The 19,506-nt window shown below is 45.1% G+C and overlaps 1 protein-coding gene across 1 annotated transcript in view; it reads right to left on the bottom strand.

The window, feature by feature from the left end:
* Window positions 1-6,418: 6,418 nt before the first annotated feature.
* RASIP1 (Ras interacting protein 1) overlaps window positions 6,419-19,506 on the bottom strand; it is a 22,761-nt gene continuing 9,673 nt past the window's right edge. Inside the window, exons 5-12 of the mRNA XM_015810948.2 lie at window positions 18,032-18,679; window positions 16,676-16,713; window positions 14,478-14,629; window positions 13,923-14,038; window positions 13,590-13,830; window positions 11,369-11,541; window positions 9,927-10,074; window positions 6,419-6,987 (exon numbers count right to left, since the gene is read on the bottom strand). Of these exons, the coding sequence (XP_015666434.2) occupies window positions 6,788-6,987; window positions 9,927-10,074; window positions 11,369-11,541; window positions 13,590-13,830; window positions 13,923-14,038; window positions 14,478-14,629; window positions 16,676-16,713; window positions 18,032-18,679 (1,716 nt within the window). The 3' untranslated portion in view covers window positions 6,419-6,787. The remainder of the gene's footprint in view (window positions 6,988-9,926; window positions 10,075-11,368; window positions 11,542-13,589; window positions 13,831-13,922; window positions 14,039-14,477; window positions 14,630-16,675; window positions 16,714-18,031; window positions 18,680-19,506) is intronic.

The raw sequence follows: 19,506 nt of genomic DNA on the forward strand, positions 1-19,506 counted from the left end.
CTGTGGCTGCCGCGGGCTCGAGGGCGCCCCGACGGCTTCTCGGGGAGGGTCGGGCGGCGGCGGAAGGAGGGGGCGAGCGCGCTCCTGCCTCTGCTGGCTGCCCAGGTGAGGCTGGCAGCGCCCGGCGAGCCTGGCGGCGCGGAGAGAGGCTGGCCCGAGCGCTCTGCTCCCACCCCCCTCCCGCCCCTCGCGCCCGGGGTCGGACGGACGCCACCGAGCCCCCCTCCCCGGCCTTGGGCAGCTGAGACGGCCCCGCCGTGCGCCTCCGCCCCTCCCCGCCGGTGCCACCTGCCGCGACACCCGACACCCGGAACGCGCTGCTGGCTCAGCGGGACGGCCCCCTCTCCTCCTCCGAGTCGCCCTCGTCCTTCGCTGGGCCGGGGGATGCCCGCCGCTCCCCGCTTCCCGAAGCTGCCCTGTCCGCTCCCTGCACAGGCTTCGGACAGAGCTGGCCCGAAGGCAGCCCCGCGGAGAGCGACGCATCTCCCTCACGGAGTCCACCATTGCTCGGGTTGCTCAACGCAGCCTTGGGACCTCCAGAGGTCTGGGCCTTCCGTCTTGGGCTGGGAGTGATGGGAGATGGGTGCCAATACAAGATGGGAGAAAGGATTCGTATGTTGCCTTCACTACTAGGGCACTGATGTTGTCTTTTCCAAGCCTTTCTTATGAAACCCAAAACTCTCAGTAGTCATCTCCCTCCTTAATGTTTCTTGTCCTTTCCCAGAGAACCAGTATGGTGGTAGTAGTAGTTAAGACGCTGGCTTACAAACCAGGAGATGGTGAGTTGTAGTTCCACCTTTGGCATAAAAGTTGGCTAGGTGACTTTGAGCCAATCCCCAGGAGACTGTAAGTTCTTGCCCCCCCCTTTTTGTACAATGTTTGCATCCTGTGGAGAAATGGTCATCGCTCAGAGTCCACATCCTGCCAGCACGAAGTCCAGTTTCCTCCTTTTTGCCTAATTGTGTCATAAAAGTTCTCATAGCTTCTTCCCTGCCATTAACACTGAACTAATTCGCCATTAAATTATTAAACCCAGATGGGTGAGTTTTGGCCAGTCTCTCTCTCTCTCTCTCTCTCTCTCTCTCTCTCTCAGTTCAACCCATCTCACAAAGTGGTTGTTGGGGAAAAAAGGAGGAAGAGAATTACGTAGGTTTGTTGCCTTGAGTTATTTATAAAGAAATAAGGTGGGATAAAATATCAAATGAAAATAAATAAACCTTGGTTCCTCTCCCCATTGAAATCCAGGTTCAGCTCTTTTCCAAGTTCAGTCTAGAACATGCTGGACTGTTTTGTTTTGTCTTTTTAAAAAAAGAAAAGAGTGATAAACTTTCAGGGGATCTTGGAAGAAGTCAAAAACTCCATCCCCCCCCCTCAAAACCCCCATCCAAAGCGATCAAGTACCTAGCGATGCCTTTTTCTTCCACAGCCCTTTCTTAAAATTCTTCTCCGAAGTCTCGGAGATCACACACAGAGGTCCAGGAGTCACAGCTCAGAAATGGTTTGGATTTACATCCTTAAAGCCTGCTTACAAAATTCTTCAGAGGTGAAAGGCTTTCCTGTGGAGGAACTTACAACTCAGCAAAGAAATGTAAGGGGTTATCATGGTGGTGTTTAATTGCATAATTTCTCATCTGAGTTAAGAAGATTTGCTAATAACTGCTTAGATTAGAAGTAACAATTTTGAATGAAAAAGCTTGGGATATTTCATCTCCGAGTCGAAAAGATTCTGCATGTCCTTGGGGAGGTTCAGATCTTTATTGAATATTCAAAGACCAGAATTCATGGTCAGGAAAGCAAAAGCTTTTCTTTAAGACATTTTTGGGGATTTCCTCCCTCTTTTTATATGTTTGCATCTGCAGAGGAATTTCTCAGAACCCAGATCTTGCCAGCACAAAATCCAATTTCCTCCTTTTTGCCTAATTGTGTCATAAAGATTCTCATAGCTTCTTCCCTGCCATTAACACCAAACGAATTCTCCATTAAATCGTAAAGCTTTTCATGGGGCCCCTGGCTACGTTTCTCACCAAAGTGGCTGCCTCACCCTAAGAACCATCTTTGGCCTTTGAATGACTTGCCAGGGGCGACCCTTCAAAAGCAGGAGGCGAGAGACCATCATAAAAAACGAAAGGTGACCTTGATTTAATTTCGTTTATAAGGGTAGTTAATCTTGATGAGATAATTATTAAAAGTTGGGGATTTAATCGTTTCCTGATTTGGGCAGAGAGGCTAGAGGCAGCTCTGAAGCCCCAGATGGACCAGCCTCATCAGGTTCACTTTATTCTCCCTTAACTCTCCTCTGACTTTTCAAAAAAAATATATGTTAAATGGAGTTTCTATAAATCTGAACTGATGGCTTTCACACATTTGCAAGTTTCCTTGCTCTGTTAGCCTCACCTTTTCTTGTTCTTCCTTCCTCCCTCCCTCCCTCCCTCCAACCCTCACCTTTTCTGGACTCTCCATTTGTTGCATAAAACACAACCCCACACTCAGCCACAGCTTTCTGGATGCCATTCACCGATGGCTGCATCTCAACCTGGTGGATGGGTGGGGGGAAGAGTTGCTGAAGTGTGGCTGGGCTGCGCTCAGTGTCTGACTTGCAATTGACTTGGTCATATGCTGGGGACAGAGGCAGTGTCTCAGAAGGTGGTGATGGTGTCAGGAGATAGGAAGAAATACTGCTAGTCCTTGATATACGACCATAATTGAGCCCTCAATTTCAGTCAGTGCCCAATTTTACAACCACTTTTGGGGTGGTTGTTAAGTGAATGTGGCAATCATAAAGCGAATACTGTGGTTGGTAAGTGGGCACTGTCATCATTCAATGGACCTATCGATTGCTGTGGCATTTATTGATGTTTAACTGGTGTTTATTTCCAGTTACTGGCAAAAACATAATAAATTGTGACCCTGTGAGTGCAAGGGGTCCCAGACATCCTACCTTGGAATACAGAACACAAATACAGGTAGTCCTCAACTTACAACAGTTCGTTTAGTGACTGTTCAAAATTACAGTGGCACTGAAAAAAGTGAGTTATGACCATATTTCAAACTTACGACCTTTGCAGCAGCCCCATGGTCTTGTGATTTACACGCAGGCACTTGACAACTGGGTCGTATTTATGATGGTTGCAGCATCCTGGAGTCCTGTGATCACCTTTTGGGGACCTTCTATCTAGCAAAGTCAACGGGGAAGCCAGCTTCACTTAACAACCTTATTACTACTAACTTAACAACCGCAGGGATTCACTTAACAGCTGTGGCAAGAAAGGTCATAAAAGTGGGTCAAAACTCATTTAACAAACCTCTCACTTAGCAACATCAATTTTTGGCTCAGGTGTGGTTGTACATCGACGACTAACTACCTTTTTCAGGGTCCATCATAACTTCAAATGGTTGCTAAGCAACCAGTCATAGGTGGAGGACTATTTGTAAGTAGATTTATGCCCAGTGAAAATCTGCAGATGGAAGGGAGAGAAACCTGCTGGCCTGGGTGCACCAGCACCTCAGTGGCATGACACACGTGGGACGTTTGTGCTCGCAGGTGCTTGTGACTTGCAGCATTGGTGCAGTGGACAAGCCAGTTCTCGCTGAGACAACGCCATGAGCATCATCCATAAGTGCAGGGTAGGGCTGCTTCTGGTTGTGTATTCACAGCCGCTACTGGGCCAAGTGAAGGAGCCAAACGGGCCATAGGAGAGAGGCATCTGCTGCGTTGGGTGCTGGAGTCTTTTATAACTTATAGCAGCCCTAGGGATGGGGGGGGGGGGGGTTTCCCTGACCCAAATATCCTCCATACTGTAGCTCCATGAAAGGAGGAGTGTCAGCTGAAGAACAAAGCAGGGAGGAAGAGCAGCTGGAACTTCTTTCCCAGGATCCTAAAACAGGTAGTAATAGTGAAGCTGGACCCCTGGAAATTTATTGCCAGGGGACTGGGAAGGGTTGCAACATTGTGCTTCAAGTCGGTCCCCTGAGACTTTTTGTTAATTTTCTGCAGGCTCCAGGCCTGCCCCTTGGCACTGAAAAAAATATATTTCGCAGGGACTCCGTGTTGTATTTACATAGCAACGTTCTTTCCCCTTGCAAAAAGGCAGACACAAGGGCACTGAGCTGAGGTGGCCCTGCTTGTGGACAGGGCAATCCCCTTCTCACGAGAGAGGTTGCCTGTCACACCAGACCCTCCCTCTTCAGGGCAGACGCCGCAAAACCCAGAGCAGATTGCGGGGTCTCGCTGGGTTGCCTTTGCCCTTTCCCATCCGCTACTGTCAGGCCACAGGCAGTGTTTCTTCACACAACAGGTGTCACCTGTTGCCAGCTGTCTGAGGCCCGCGCTGGATTTCACTGACGTGGCAGATCAGGTTCTGATCAGGGTATTTAAAGTCGGACACGCTTGCTGCCCTCCGTCCCGCTTGGGCCCTGCCCCTTGGCACCACCTATGCCCCACCTTCCCCCGGAGCTGCACTTGCAGCCTATGTGTGTGTGGTTGTTTTTGTGTGTCCCTCTGGCAATGTGAACCTGACAGGATGGGCACTAAAACCTCTGTTGGGTTTGTATGCCTTGGTGAGGTATTGGGCTGTATGGATGAACAACACTGACCCCTCCTGGCCATGTGTGAAAAAGTCATCTCTACCCCCCCCCCACATTTGTATGGGACACTGAAGTGTCCGTGTCCGTGTCTGTGTCCGTGTCCGTGTGTGTGTGTGTGTGTGTGTGAGAGAGAGAGAGAGAGAGTTTGTAAGTAGTGAGAGCAAGGGCTCTTTTGTCTCTGTAATGTTGCTTTCTGTGGCTCTCATCTCCTAATCTATTTTGGACTCAAATACATATGCATTCCCAAGTAAAAATATAGACAAGGGTGAAAGGTATACAAATCTGCTTTGTATATCTTGAGATTCACATACTCCAGCCCTTTTACTTTCTTTCAGGTAGTCCTCGACTTAGGACCAGGACCATTTGAAGTTACGACAGACTCTCCGGGGGTACTTACGACCTGGTTCCAAAGTTCCCATGGTTGTTCTCTCCTCACAGTCACGTTTCTACATTTCAGGCACTCAGCAACCAACCCTCATTTACGGCCATTTGCAGTCTGCTGCAATCGTGTGACTGTTTTAGGATGGTTTTGCAGAAAACCAACATTTACTTCCACTTTTCGGCAAAATCGGCCCATAGTGAACAATGTGTTTGCTTAATAACTGTGCTGTTCACTCAACAACCGCTGCAAAAATCAGTTTGGTCAAGTGGGTAACCCGCTTTATAATTGTCACGACTTTTTGGTTGTAAGTCAAGGACTACCTGCCTTTCAGAGTGGAAAATGGTTTGTTGATACACGCATGCTAATGTGTGTATGTTTTTTCCCCTGCCCTCCAACATGCATGATCTTTGTCTTTGGGTGAGCTGTGTTACCTGGCATGGTCCCTCTCCCCAAGACTGGGCAGCCAGACCTGTGGCTTTGCTTCATTAGAATCCAGAGCTTCATGATCCAGGGCTAAAACTCCTGATTTACTTGTGGTCAATTGGCCCAGGTCTTTTCTTTCACCTGGATCGCCCTCTCTATAATCATGAGTTCTAGTCCCGCCATAGGCATGAAAGCCTATGAGGTGACCTTGGGCCAGCCACTCTCTCTCAGCCCAACTCACCTCACAGGGTTGTGGTTGTTGTTGTTGGGAAAATAGGAGGAAGGAGGTGTGCTGGATATGTTCACCATCTCGAGTTATTTGTTAAAAGAGTAAAGGCGGGATATAAATAAATAAGTAAAATAATAAAATAAATAATGTCTGTGGCGAACAGTTCTGGATTACCTGCCTTGGCTGCAATATCCTTGGTGCAAAGCACTCGTACCAAGGGCTTGCTACGATTGCTTTGCCAGGAGCTTCGTTTGACATCCAGAGAGGGGAGGGGCATGAGCTCATAGGTCTTCCCCAAGCTCGGATTTCAGAGATTAATTCCAGGCACAGCCGTGAAACTGATGCTATTGACAAAGATAGCACACTTGTGGTCTGGGACAATGGAAAAGAGGCACGTCCCAGCGATAGCAAACCTCTACCAAAGAAATCAAAGAACAGCACACTGAATTTTTACATTAAATGTTTTACATTTTACAAAATGTCTCACGTTAAGTACAGACAGCCTCATCAGACCCAAGTCAACATACTTTGGGGCAGTGTTTCTCAACCTTGGCAACTTTAAGACGTGTGGACTTTAACTCTCAGCTGGCAGGGGAATTTTGGGAGTTAAAGTCCACACATCTTAAAGTTGCCGAAGTTGAGAAACACTGTCCTAGAGAGCCTGAAGTAGCCAGAATACACTTTTTCTAGTTATCCTGCTTCCTACACTTCTGCCTTCTGGATAACATGGTCGCTTTATGCCATCCTAAAATACGTGATTTATTCGTTTCAGATAATCATTTTATTGCAAAGAAAAAAAAAGAATACATAGTTTGCTACAAACTATATTACCTGAGGCCCAAAATAATAACCCAGTGTTGAGGTGGGTCCCCTTTCAAAGACATGTCCAGATTGTTTCTTGAAGTCAGCACCTGCCACCAGATGGCATAGCTGCAAAGTTGGAACAGAAGCCAAAGAATTTATTCTTTCTGACCTTGGATACCAGGGCAACCGCTGATCTTCCCAGACCATTCTGCTTGCAAAGAAATAAGAGCTATTTCAGGTGATTCTGCATTTCCCAGAATTGGATCGAGGTTTTCTAATATCCAGCCTGACCCAATAGAGTCTGTTGTGAAAAGAGCTTCTCGAGGTCGAAGCACCATCTTGAATGTTGGCATTGGTGCCTCTTTTCATTGGCTGGGATCCAGCCCATATACTGCTCTCTGATTGGCTGGGAGAGATTCACGCTCCAACTCCCAAAGAAAACGGCGCAAGCGCACCAGCTGACGATGCAGAGTGTCATCTAGCACGGGCTCTGACAGACGCAAGCGGAAGCCATCACATGGAAGAATAAGGGGTGGATGGTCGGTGAAACTCTCAAATATATCACCTGGGGAAATAAAGATTATGAAAAGAGAGCAGTTGATGGTTATCTATTTAGCATATGGCGATGTTACATTAGCCAAGAGAATAGCATAGAATAGTAGTTTGGCTGCCTAAGATTGCTAGCCCTGTTCGGTTCATGCTTGTGCACTTTCCAAAATGTGCCTGAGGGGCGAGCTATTGTGCATGAGAAGAAATACCAGCAGCTTTCCTGGAGCATCATTCAGAACTGTCTCCACCAAACCCAGCTTGCAAAGCGGTATCACAACGGGAAGGTTTAGCACCAGCAGGGTTCTTACCATCTGCACAAAGAGCCAGCTCGTCTTCCCACCAAGTGGTACCTCTTTATCTACTCGCATATAAGATGCTTTCGACCTGCTCGGTGGGCAGAAGGTGAGGCGAGTGACAGGAGCTCACCTGCCACACAGGACTAGGACTCAAACCGCTGGAGCACAAAGACCATTTCCAGCATCATTAAGCCACTGGACCACCACACCTCAGGTGGATGGACAGGTTTCCCTAGAGGAGAACCATCAAATCATGACTATTATCCTACTCTTTAGCCCAAAAGTACCCCAAAGCTTCTTTCAAATATTATTAGCAGGAGAGTTTGTACACCCGACTCGATTTTGTACACTCGACCCCAGTTTTACACATAAGGCATAGGAGATAAGAAAGGAAGAGGAAAGACATTAAACCCAACACCAGCTTTGGTTATAGGCTTTGTCATGATCTGCTGTACCAAAACCAACAGAAGCACCATGACTGAATTGGTGTTGACGAGATGATAATTTGAGAGGGTTGATTTCGCACTGGAGGTAATGGAATTATCCTGTTTCTTTTCTTAACATTTTTCATGTCTCTGTCCTGGGTTGATTTTAATGTCCACATCCCAGTTTATATATTTTGGGGGTGAAAGAATGCCAGAGGAAGAGAAAGGAGAGATCCAGATTAGAAATGAATGAAAAGAGAGATATCGAAGAAAAGCTTCACCTGATGAATTGCTAGCTGGCAAGGGCTACCCTGTCATCCTGGGTCAGATTGAATCTGAGCCAGCATAACGTTTGTTAGTCCCATTGCCAGTTCCTGTCCTGTTCCTAGTCATTGATGAATGGTGCTGTCCTCATTACAGAGTGTGCTTCTCATAGGAAAGGATTATTTTCCCCTCCAGGTTTGCTGATGGCTTCTTTCAACCAGCAGAGAAAACATCTACCATCAAAGAAGAGCGTGGGCCTGGCTTTAGCCACCCTACCTTGGTTGGTTTACCTCTTTCCTAACACCCTAGCTGAGCATCTCTAAGATGAATAGTCTGACACGTGGAAAGGCTGCTCTTGGAATTTTAATTTTTTTATATTTGTAATTGTTTTTATATTTATATAAAAACATATTTTTTTATATGCAGCGGTCTAGAGGTGAAGATGCTCGCCTCTCACTTGGAAGGTTGAAAGTTCAGTCCTAGGCAGTGACAGATGTTTCTCTATCAGGGTGTAAAGAGAAAACACCTGTTGAGAACGTGGCATAGGTGTCAGGAAGGACATCCAGCCAGTAAACACTCAGCTCCATTCAGTCACCCCGACTCCACCCTGAATCAAGGGATTACAGGGTCGCAAAATTTGTTTTTATATTTATATTTTTGCTGCATTGTAAGCCGTCCAGTTGCTTTGGATAGTGAGATGGGGGGGGGGATATAAATTTAATAATAAATTAAGATATACATGGGGCAGAAATAGTCCTGGAGAGAAGGGAGGCAGGCCAGGCCTTGTTAGTATAACTAGCTAAGTTTTACAAAGGGGATCTGAAATTACCACATTGCTGAGCAAGCAGGTTTCCTCCTTCAGCTACAAGGGCTGGGAAATGCTTAAAACAGACAAATATTTGAAAGCTGGGCAATAGTCAGCTCAGGTTCTCTCCATATTTTCCAGTTACAGCAGGAAAATAATGGGGGTGCCACATCTGAACGAAAAGATACATTTCCATGTACTGTTCTAGATGAATAATGAAAAATAGACTGTCTTCCTCCCAAGATAAAATACCGAAGCTCCACTCTGCTCTCCTCTGCCTTGGTAGAAGCTTGAAGAAAAGATGATGATGATGTCAAAAGCAGGGAAAGAGAGACGTGGCAGGACTGAAAGGAGCTCAGAAAACAAAGCACTAATGAAGAAGGTAAAGGCTGGGAGAGGAATCAGCGTGTGCCTCCCAGCGTTCCCAAAACACGCCTTTGATCGTATTTAGAATCGGCCACCTCTAAGAGAATGGATGACAGATTTTATAGACTTTGAGGCTGTGTGGAGGTAGCAGGGGCTTAAGGAAGAAAATATTATTTTTATACTGGGACTTTATAATGGTGATTTCAGCTGCTTTACTTATGGACTGGGGGTAAGAATAAGGAAATGCCATGAGATTAAGGGGGAAAATTGATCTCATTGGGGTGTGATCTTGTCCTGGTTAAGAACATATGGCAGTGATGGCAAACCTTTTAGAGACCAAGTGCCCAAACTGCAACCCAAAACCCACTTATGCATTGTTGGGTGGGTGTGGCCCATTGGCTGGGCGTGGCCCACTGGGTGGGTGTGGCCCATTGGATGGGCGTGGCTGCGGTGGTAATGGCAGACTGGGTGGGACTAAAAAGTTCAATCAATCAATTCCAACTTTGCAAGATCTTTTTTTTCTCCGCAAAAATTGAAATTGACTGATTGATTGAACCTTTTTTTTTTTTGCACACGGCGGCAGAGGCCTAAAGTGAAAAGGTTTTATAAAACCCAGCTGAAGGCCTAAGACTGGGGCGACGGCGCACATGCCCACAGAGAGGGCTCTGAGTGCCGCCTCTGGCACCCGTGCCATAGGTTCGCCACCACTGACATATGGGATAAAGGCCAGAGAAACCCCTGTTAAGTCTCCAAAAATAGGCAAATAACTTATAGACTTGACACTAAAATGCTCATGTACTTTGTGCCATCTCGTCTCTCTCCTTGTCAGGTGGGTTCCAGCATTCAGGAGATGCACGGCCTGGCCCCAGCTGGTAATTTCTGAGCACATGTTGGAGCTGGGCTGGTGTTAGCGCTGGATAATCGTTTCTTAGGCGGGACCAGGATGCCTGTATATTGATAGAACACAACATATTTTAAAAAATTGTAATGGCCCTTATAGCAGTCCTCTAAACCTGACTTGTTCTCAATAGAATGTTTAGTTGTATCCAACACCCCTAATACAGCATTGTTTCAGAGGAAGAAGGCAGAATTATCCCCCCCACCCACATTTTTTAAAGAAATAGCTGGTCAATAGTTTGATGTTATTGATTCATAGATTGAATTTGTTTATGAATAAAAACAGCTTGGGGAGGGGGAAGGCCCATTTCCTTTATCATTGATACTAAATATTGGCAGGAGCACTATTTTTTAAAACACAGATGTTGACCAAAAAGGTTGTAACCAACTGAAGTTACTGATTACATGACATTAAAAACAAAGTGATCGATTTATTTGGTCTCCTAGTGTAAGCTCTACACATAGAGGGATAGTGTTACTAAAGAATGGGTTCAGAAAAATAAGTGACACCTATTTTAGTATTTACTACTTATTAATCAGGACACCCTGTCCTGCTAGACTCAGGGAGAGAACAATCCCACACAGATCTGAAGTTGTTACTACTGTGACAGTTTTTTGGATTTGTCTTCAATATGTAGAAATACGTATTGAAGAAAATGGAGATTCTCAGGACGGACTTCGGTAGAACTGCAGAAAAACACTGCTGTGTTGGTTAAGTCCTTGGCTGCTGTATTTGCATATAAAGTGGGGCAAAAACACTTGTAATTTAATATTCTCTGGCATATTTTCTTTAGAGGTATCGGATCTTACATAAAAGACTATCAGGACCTGATAGTAAGTAGTCCTACAGATGGTTCTTGATTTATGACCCCAGTTTGGTCATAAGTCTTCTGGTGCTAAGTAGGATGACTGTTAAGTGAGTTAGGTCCACTTTTATGACCTTTTTTGCTGCAGTTGTTAAATGAATCACATAGTTGTTAAGCAAATCTGGCTTCCCACACTGAATTTGCTTGTCAGAAGCAGGCTGGGAAAGACAAATGTCCATCACACGACCCTGGAATGCTTCAGCTGTCATAAATACATGCCATTTGCCAAGCAGCCAAATATTAATCATGTGGGGGAAACGCTATGAAGGTCGTAAGTGTGAGGATCAGTTGTAAATAGCTTTTTTCAGCACCGTTGTGACTTTGAATGGTCACTAAATGGTGATAAGCCGGGAACCACATGTAGTGATCTGGCCCCACATCAGAACTGGCCCTGAATGTGAACAAAGACCTGGAGGTGAGTTGCTGCCCCTCAAGCCCATTTGGGGAGGGGAGGGGGGGTGTGAATCGGCTCCTTCACCTGAAGCAAGCTGCTTTTGGGCACGCACAACAGGTTGGCTGTGTTGCTGAGCTTGCGGAAGAATTCTGTGGCGATGTCCCCCAGGCCAACTCCTTGCAGCCAGTCCAGGACGAGGTCCAGGTTGGTTCGGATCTGCACCGCCTTGGCCCACTGGAAGAGAGACTGGGAGCCACCTGGAAATAGGGGGTGGGGGGTGGGAGGCAAGGAGGAAGAGGTGGTAAGCCTGGCTGACACCCCTGGCTTTCCTGCCAAGTAGCTTAGCGCCAGCGTACCCCACCCCCACCACGTCTGGAGGAGGGAGCCGCCCCTGGAAGCAGGCTTGTTTCCTGCTGCGTCCGAGGGCAGCCCTGAACTTTGGGACAGGCAGGAAATAGCCGGCTTCCACCAGAGACCAGAAGAAAAAATAGGAGGAAACAGCAGCTGCAGGGGTGGTGGAGGGGGAGCTGGGTAGCAGGGAGAGGCGGAATGGGATTATTTCTTTTCACTGCTCAGGAGCAAAAAAACAGAAGTGGAAGAGTTCTGGCTTTCTCACATCTCCCTGAAGACAGAAAGGGGTTCTTGCTTCATTTGGTCTCGTTAATACAAGCAAAAATCCTTCACTGCCTAAAATATTCACTCAAAATCCAAATTCTTTCTTTCTTTCTTTCTTTCTTTCTTTCTTTCTTTCTTTCTTTCTTTCTTTCTTTCTTTCTTTCTTTCTTTCTTTCTTTCTTTCTTTCTTTCTTTCTTTCTTTCTTTCTTTCTTTCTCCCTCTCCCTCTCCTCTACATTAGCAATTTTTTTAAAAAGCACCTCAAAAACAATTATAAATTCCTGAAATCATTTGACATGCGGTGCTTAACAGTTCAACTGAAGGCCTGGTAGTTGCAGAGCATGGTGAGACTGACTAATGCAAATCTGGGGCCTTGGGACCGGCAGACACAGCCCATCTGGTTAGTTTATCATGGTCCATTTCCTTCACAGAACCCTCAGGCTCCTAATTCTTACAAGTTTCTAGTTTCTTACACTCTTACTTGATTCCTTTCCTTCCAATGCACAAAAGCCAGATGAACACTTTCTGTAAATTCCCTCTCCTAACCAAAAAAACCCTCTTGTTTTGGTCATCCTTTTCTTCCACTTGCTCCACCATTTTCAGCCATCAAAAATGTCCTGATATTTCCAGTTGTGTCATCCTTTGCTACCCTGTACGTCTTAAACTGTTTGCAAGCACAAGAAATGCGACCTGTTTTAGTGTTCAAAAATTGCCCTTTTTACATGAAGCCTTAGGGTAGTTTTGGCTTCTATGTTCAACATCAAAAGCTTTTCTACGAATAAACCAATCGTCTTCCTCTATCTTTGCTGCTTTCTCTCTCCCAAGCAGAAAGTTAAATGACAATTTACTTGAGGCAGAGTTCTTCCTCTTACGCAGTGCAAAAACCCAGGAGGGTTTTTAGGAGGGAAATGCAGACGGGTGCATCTGTTTGTCTTCAGATGCGAAGTACCGCCTAGCCCTATGTTATGGAAGTGAACCTATCTGCATCCAGTTTTGGTCACCATGATGCAAAAAAGATGCTGAGACTCTAGAAAGAGTACAGAGAAGAGCAACAAAGATGATTAGGGGACTGGAGGCTAAAGCATATAAGGAATGGTTGCTGGAATTGGGTATGTCTAATTTAACGAAGAGAAGGACGAGGGGGGACATGATAGCAGTGTTCCAATATCTCAGGGGCTGCCACAAAGAAGAGGGAGTCAAGCTATTTTCCAAAGCGCCTGAAGGCAGGACAAGAAGCAATGGGTGGAAACTAATCAAGGAGAGAAGCAACCTAGAACTAAGGAGAAACTTCCTGACAGTTAGAACAATTAACCAGTGGAACAACCTGCCTCCAGAAGCGGTGAATGCTCCAACACTGGAAGTTTTTAAGAAGAGACTGGACAGCCATTTGTCTGAAATGGTATAGGGTTTCCTGCCTGAGCAGGGGGTTGGACTCGATGACCTGCAAGGTCCCTTCCAATTATTATTATTATTATTATTATTATTATTATTATTATTATTATTATTATTATTATTATTATTACTACTACTACTACTACTACTACTACTACTATTATTATTATTATTATCTAGTTTTCTTCCACAAAATACTGAAGTATTTTTTTTCTGCTTATCCACCTTCAATTCTTTCGAATTGGTGTCCCCTTCCCCCCTTCCCCCAGAAAACGTCTGCATATTGTTCCTGCCCCACCTCTTTCCATGATGGTGTTGAAGAGCGAAGCATTGGAGAAGAAGAAGAGGTATCCAAAGGTCTGCGAAACAAGGTCAGGGTGCAAGTCACAGTCACGGGTGAGTTCCAGTGTTGCCTGGTAGATGGCCAGGGTCCCTTGGATTCCCTCCGGCATGTTGCTCAGCTCAGGCACATGCGACAGGTCAGTGGTGGCTGTGAAGGGGTTACTGTCTAGCAAGACAGGAAGGGCTGAGTATAGAGTCTGCGGGATGAGGAAAGAATTAGACACTGAGACTACTAGAAAAAGGGAAGGGTCAGAAGGTCAGGCTTGATCCTTGCGGACTGCTTGCTCACCTTAGTGAGGTAGTACACAGATTGCTGGAATGTGGACATGATGACTTCATCTAAGACAGCCATGGCTTCATCACAGGTCTCCAGGTCACTGGAGAGCAATGCATTGTGTGAAACTCCTGCAGTGGGTTTGAGAACATTGCGTAATATTACAGAGAGGCAATAGCTCTACCAAGAGTTGTTCTGCAATGGAAACTAGGAATGTATGGAACATTTTCAAATTGCACCGCAAGGTGTAATAGATTCTTTGGGGAAAGCTATGTGTACTCAACTGATATCAAGCTGTATCAGTTTGGTAGAATGTCCTTAAAATTCTGGGCTACGTATGCAGAAGCTATGATTCCCTTTGTTGAGCGCCTTTTCTAGAGAAAGCGGTAGCTCTCAGCCCCCGTTCTATGACCTCGCAATTATCTTTGAGTCAATAATATTTGTCTTGGAGAAATCAGGAAGTCCTATTTCCTTGACCCCTCTGTTCTGGGATGAGTCTTTGAAAAAACAGTTGGCCTGTCCTTCAATCTTTCCTTGACTACTAGAAAAAAAAGAAGATTCTTGGCTCACCTTCCAAATCCAGATCTTTCTCAATGTCTAGGACTCTTTTTTGCACTAAGTTGAGTAGCTCCATCGAATTAGCCATCCACAGCATGAGGGGGCGCAGGTCAGCTGCCACTTCCTCAATGCTGAGGTTTCCTGCTTCTCCTTTGTCTTGCTGGCTGCAAGGAACACCAGAGTGACAGAGATTAGCGTCAAGGGGTGGGGGAGATTGAAGAAGTTCTCACCTGCCAGCAAGAGGCAGCTGAGTTTTGGCAGGGATATTAAAACAACAACTGGACTGGATATTTTGCATTCAAGCCATTCTACACATTTTCAGAGTTCACGCCAAGTTCAGCCTTTTTTGATGATTGTGAACTTTTCTTCCAGAGGACAGAGGTGTGTGGTTTCCACTTGTGCGGTTGCAATTTGCCTTTCACACTTTCCTTTCATATTGCTACCACACAATAAGGCCTTTTTGTTGCATTCTTTGAGAAGTTCTGGATATTTTGTATAGCTTATCTGGGCAGCACATATTCAGCACAGCCAATGTGCAATTGTTCTTCTGAAATTGTTTGTCACAAGAATGATCTTAGATATGCTGTGATTTTATAGCTTTGTTCAGTAATATTGTGTATCAAAAAGGTTCCATTCTTCTCTAATTCCTGTAATTTCTCCCCTCCAGTGCTGGAGCAGATAGATAATGCAATTTTGTTTTCTTAAGGGGAAAAACCATATACAACTACTGATCTCTACAAAGCCTGTTGTCTCTTGGTATTTGTTATGTATGACCTGGAAATGCTATTGATTTGAAAATGGTTTAAGTGAAGATTGTGTGAAAGTTGTCTAAGCTAAATGGGAGAAACTATTTTTTACAAGTAGGGGAGAAACTAAACAACAGAAGGATGGGAAGAAATAAATCAGGGGTATCTAACCTTGGCAACTTTAACACATGCAAACTTCAACTCCCAGAATTCCTCAGCCAGCAGTTGAAGTCCACAGGTCTTAAAATTGTCAGGTTGGACACCCCTAAACTAAATTATTCACAAATGGGAAAAACAAAACCATACAAAGGTGTCTTGTTGACCTGGAAAACAATTTATTGTTTATCTCAACATTTCTGCATTTACTGTTAACCCAACTTGTATTTTTTTTAAAACAAAGAAAAGTATTTATTATTGACCTCCCCCAACTTAAAGGTCAGTTCTCATAATCTCCAGTTAACGTGCCAAAATGTCAGTGCTGGCTGGAACTGGTAGGAGTTACCTCCATCTATCTAGATGTCTGAAGATGGAGAAGGTTAAATTGCATCACAGCATCCCAGAAGGCTGAGCAAGCAAACTGAACTTGATTGCTGAGCTTGCTCAAGTTTAGAAAGTCTGTCACTTCAACAGAGGTAGAAAAATGTCTAGATTAGTGTTCCTCAACCCTAGCAACTTTAAGATGTGTGGACTTCAACTCTCAGAATTTTCCAACCAGTCACACAGTTTAAGTCCACACATCTTAAAATTATGAAGGTTGAGGACCATTGGTCTAGATCAGGCGTAGGGAACCTTGGCTCTTTTATGACTTGTGGGCTTCAATACCCAGAATTCCTGAACCAGCCTTGCTGACTCGGGCATTCTGGGAGTTAAAGTCCACAAGTCATAAAAGAGCCAAGGTTCCCTACCCCTGGTCTGGATCAACACATCAGCTAAATCAGCTTCTGTTATCCTGTATCCTTCACAAAGCTAGGAATTCTGAAAGATATTATTTCAATAAATCTGGAGGGGAGGCTAACTTTAGTGAACTGAAAGTGATTATTATGCTCTTGGGCCATAGACATATCTTCAGGCACAAACTTGTTGAAGTGTTTAAGGTCATTATTTTGAAATGAGAACATTTCCCAATAGCTTGGAGTGATGCCCAAGCCACTTTGGCCATCTCAAACTAACAGTAAGATCTTCCTAATATTCCACAAATAGACCTTGACTGGATGAGCAGATGAACCTTACTCTCCAGGAATGATAAAGCAGCATTTTTCATTGCTCTCAAGGGGTGCAAACAAATTTAAGCTGCTAGGAACCCAAAGCTCAGCTCCCCAATAAAAGGAAATGACTAGAGGCTTCTCTGTTGTACCTCCCAAATCACTCAACATGTAGCTCAAAACAAACTACAGTACTGACCAAGCCTAATATTATGACTTGCCTTGGAAAACATAGTCTTCTAGAGATTATTAATTTACTTACTTTTCTGGTTGTCGATCTCTGATTTCTTTGATCTTGCCCTAGGAAGAAGAATATGGAGAAAATGAAATTATTTAGGGAGGACCACATTCTTGGTCTCAAACCCTTTCCATACCTGATAGTCAGAAAGACTTCTACAGTTACTGGAGGATCAATGGGGGGAAAAGTATTTGTTATACTTACTTCATTTAAAGAGATCAAATATGGAGGTCAGACATGGAGTTTTCCCCTATAGGTTCTACCCCTGTGTAATTCGACTCAGCTATGGATGTAAAGATTTTATTTTACATTCATACGATTTGGTTTCTCTTCTGATTATTTTTAGAAAATAGTCGAAAGCAAGAAAGAAAGAAGAACACGGATTCATTTTTACTTTTTGTGTGGCGCCAGAAAAACAGCATCTTGCAATTAATCATTGAAAACCAGTTTTCTTACAGTACTCCTTTCTTGTATTTCCTTTTTTTGAAGGAAACTAGTCATGCTGTCTTCCATTCCATGACAGAATGTCATAGCCATATAACAATGGATATAACATGACACAGACTATGTGGATTTGAATTAATGAGATTCAGAATAGAGAAAAGAAAAGGGGGGGGGCTTGTACTTCTGAGGAGACTATTTGCAGCTCAGGGTTGAAATGAGGAGTCCTTGGCACTCTCTGAGCTTGGCTGTTTTCTTGCAGATGTTTCATGACCAAATTAGGTAACGCCATCAGTGCTAGTAGGGAGTGGAATTTGCTCTGAGAGAGAGCCCTCATGTTAGCACCATAATGATGATTTAACACGGTTTTTTGCCATGGTTTTGAAGTGGAATCACCACGGTTATTAAGCGAACCCGCAGTCATTAAACAAATACTGCAGTCGTTAAGCAAACCAAGGGGTCAGTATGGGTGCAAGAGCCATAAATGATAACTTTGGGCAAAACCATTGTGAAATGTGGTCACATTGCTGGTGGGATGCTGCAAACGGCCGTAAATACAGCTGGGTTTCCAGGTGCCCGAAGACTATGTGACCACAGAGGTGACCCAACTGTCATAACTTTGAATCAAGGTCATAAGTCCTCTTTTTCCTGGTTGGTCATAACTTCCAATGGTCGCTAAGCGACTGGTCATAAGTTGAGGACCAGCTGCAATTAAATAAATCTAAAGGACAGCTTTCCGAAATAAAGGACTATCCTTTTTCATCAAGGATATAGGGCAGGGGTCTTCAAACTTGGCCCTTTTGTGACTTGTGGACTTCAACTCCCAGAATTCCTCAGCCAGGCACATGTTGAAGTCCACAAGTCATAAAAGGATCAAGTTTGAAGGCCCCTGATATGGGGCATGATAGGACCCAAGCAAAGAAATAGAAAACCCTTTACCCAAACAGCTTCCTTCACCAGCTGAGCGATCCTGGCTATCAACCTGGGCAGATGCCCTGGCTCCAGCTCCCGAGCAGCATGCTCCAGGCAGAGCCCAAAGAGGAAGGCAGGTCCCAGCCTGCAAGTGGATGTTTCCTGCAGCCGCACAATCTCAGCCAAAAGCGCCTCCTGTTCCTGGGGGCGGTAGCGGAGCTGAGGTTCTCGGCTCTTGAGATAGGCCCGGAATGCCTCCTGCCGCTCCTGCAGGGACCGGCCACAGGCCTGGCAAGCCAAGGCCCCCACCAGCCCTGGAGACACCCAGGCTTTGGGCAGCCAAGCCGGAGGAGCAGTGGCAGCTCGTGGATCTTTGTACATGAAGAGGAAGTACTGCCCCATGCCAAGCAAGTCTCCAGGAGCCAACTCCACCTGGCGATGGAGTGGGGCACCATTGTGGGTGATAGAGGCTCCCCGGAAAGGCCGCACCATGGCTGAACTCCGGGGCTGGCTGGGATCGGCGGGGGGCACCGAGGATACCACACAGCAGTGCCGCGGCAAGATGTCGGGGGCATTCAGGAAGGTGTCCACAAAGCTCGATTGGTCTGGAGCTGGGCGACGTTCGGGGCGTCCAAAGATGTGGCGGCGACGTGTCATCACGTGGATGACAAACTCCTGCAGAAAGTGAGAAATGGAGCAGAGCAGCGTGAGAAACTGGGAAGGGTGCAGTTTAGGTGAGAAGACATCACCTCAGTGGTGGGATTCAACTGGTTTGCATCAGTTTGGCAGAACCGGTAGCTAATCTTTTGTTGCCCAGGCCCAGAATAGACTTCCGGAAGCAGCATCCACACAGAGAACCGGTTGTTTACATATTTGAATCCCACCACTGGGCTACCTGGTTTAGATATGAAAGCTCTGGAAAAGAAATGATTCCATTTAATTAACTCCTTGCAGGGCCAAATGGAAATGTACAGTTTTCAAGGTTACATTTTCCTCCCTACTAGCATGAAAGATCCCTTTCTGAAATCTGTGTGATTTTTACTTGGGTTTGCCAGCCTTTTGCCCAAAAGAAGACTCAAGATTTTTGCCTGTGATAATGGGGTGCTTTAAGTGTACGAACGCTCAGGGATTGGGGCATTTAAGTTGAGCACTAGCAACTGCACACGATTGGTTGAGTTTGCATGACCCCTGGGCTAGGCAGTTCTGCACTGAGTAGTGCTTTGTGGTTCAGCATGTTGCCTTAGTGCGTTTTTTGAATCCCAAGATTTTTATAGTGCTAAGGGAGGAAATCCCACCGGTTTTCTCTCTTTGGGAAGATACGGTAATTCTTTTTTTAAAAAATAGATAATTTGACAATGGACTGTGCTTTTATAGTAGTAGTAGTAGTAGTAGTAGTAGTAGTAGTAGTAGTAGTAGTAGTAGTAGTAGTAGTAGTAGTAATAATAATAATAATAATAATAATAATAATAATAATAATAATAATAATAATAATAATAAGTTGA

Source organism: Protobothrops mucrosquamatus, unplaced genomic scaffold (assembly GCF_001527695.2).
Source record: "Protobothrops mucrosquamatus isolate PMUCROS unplaced genomic scaffold, P.Mucros_1.0 scaffold25, whole genome shotgun sequence".
Classification (NCBI taxonomy): Eukaryota; Metazoa; Chordata; class Lepidosauria; order Squamata; family Viperidae; genus Protobothrops; species Protobothrops mucrosquamatus.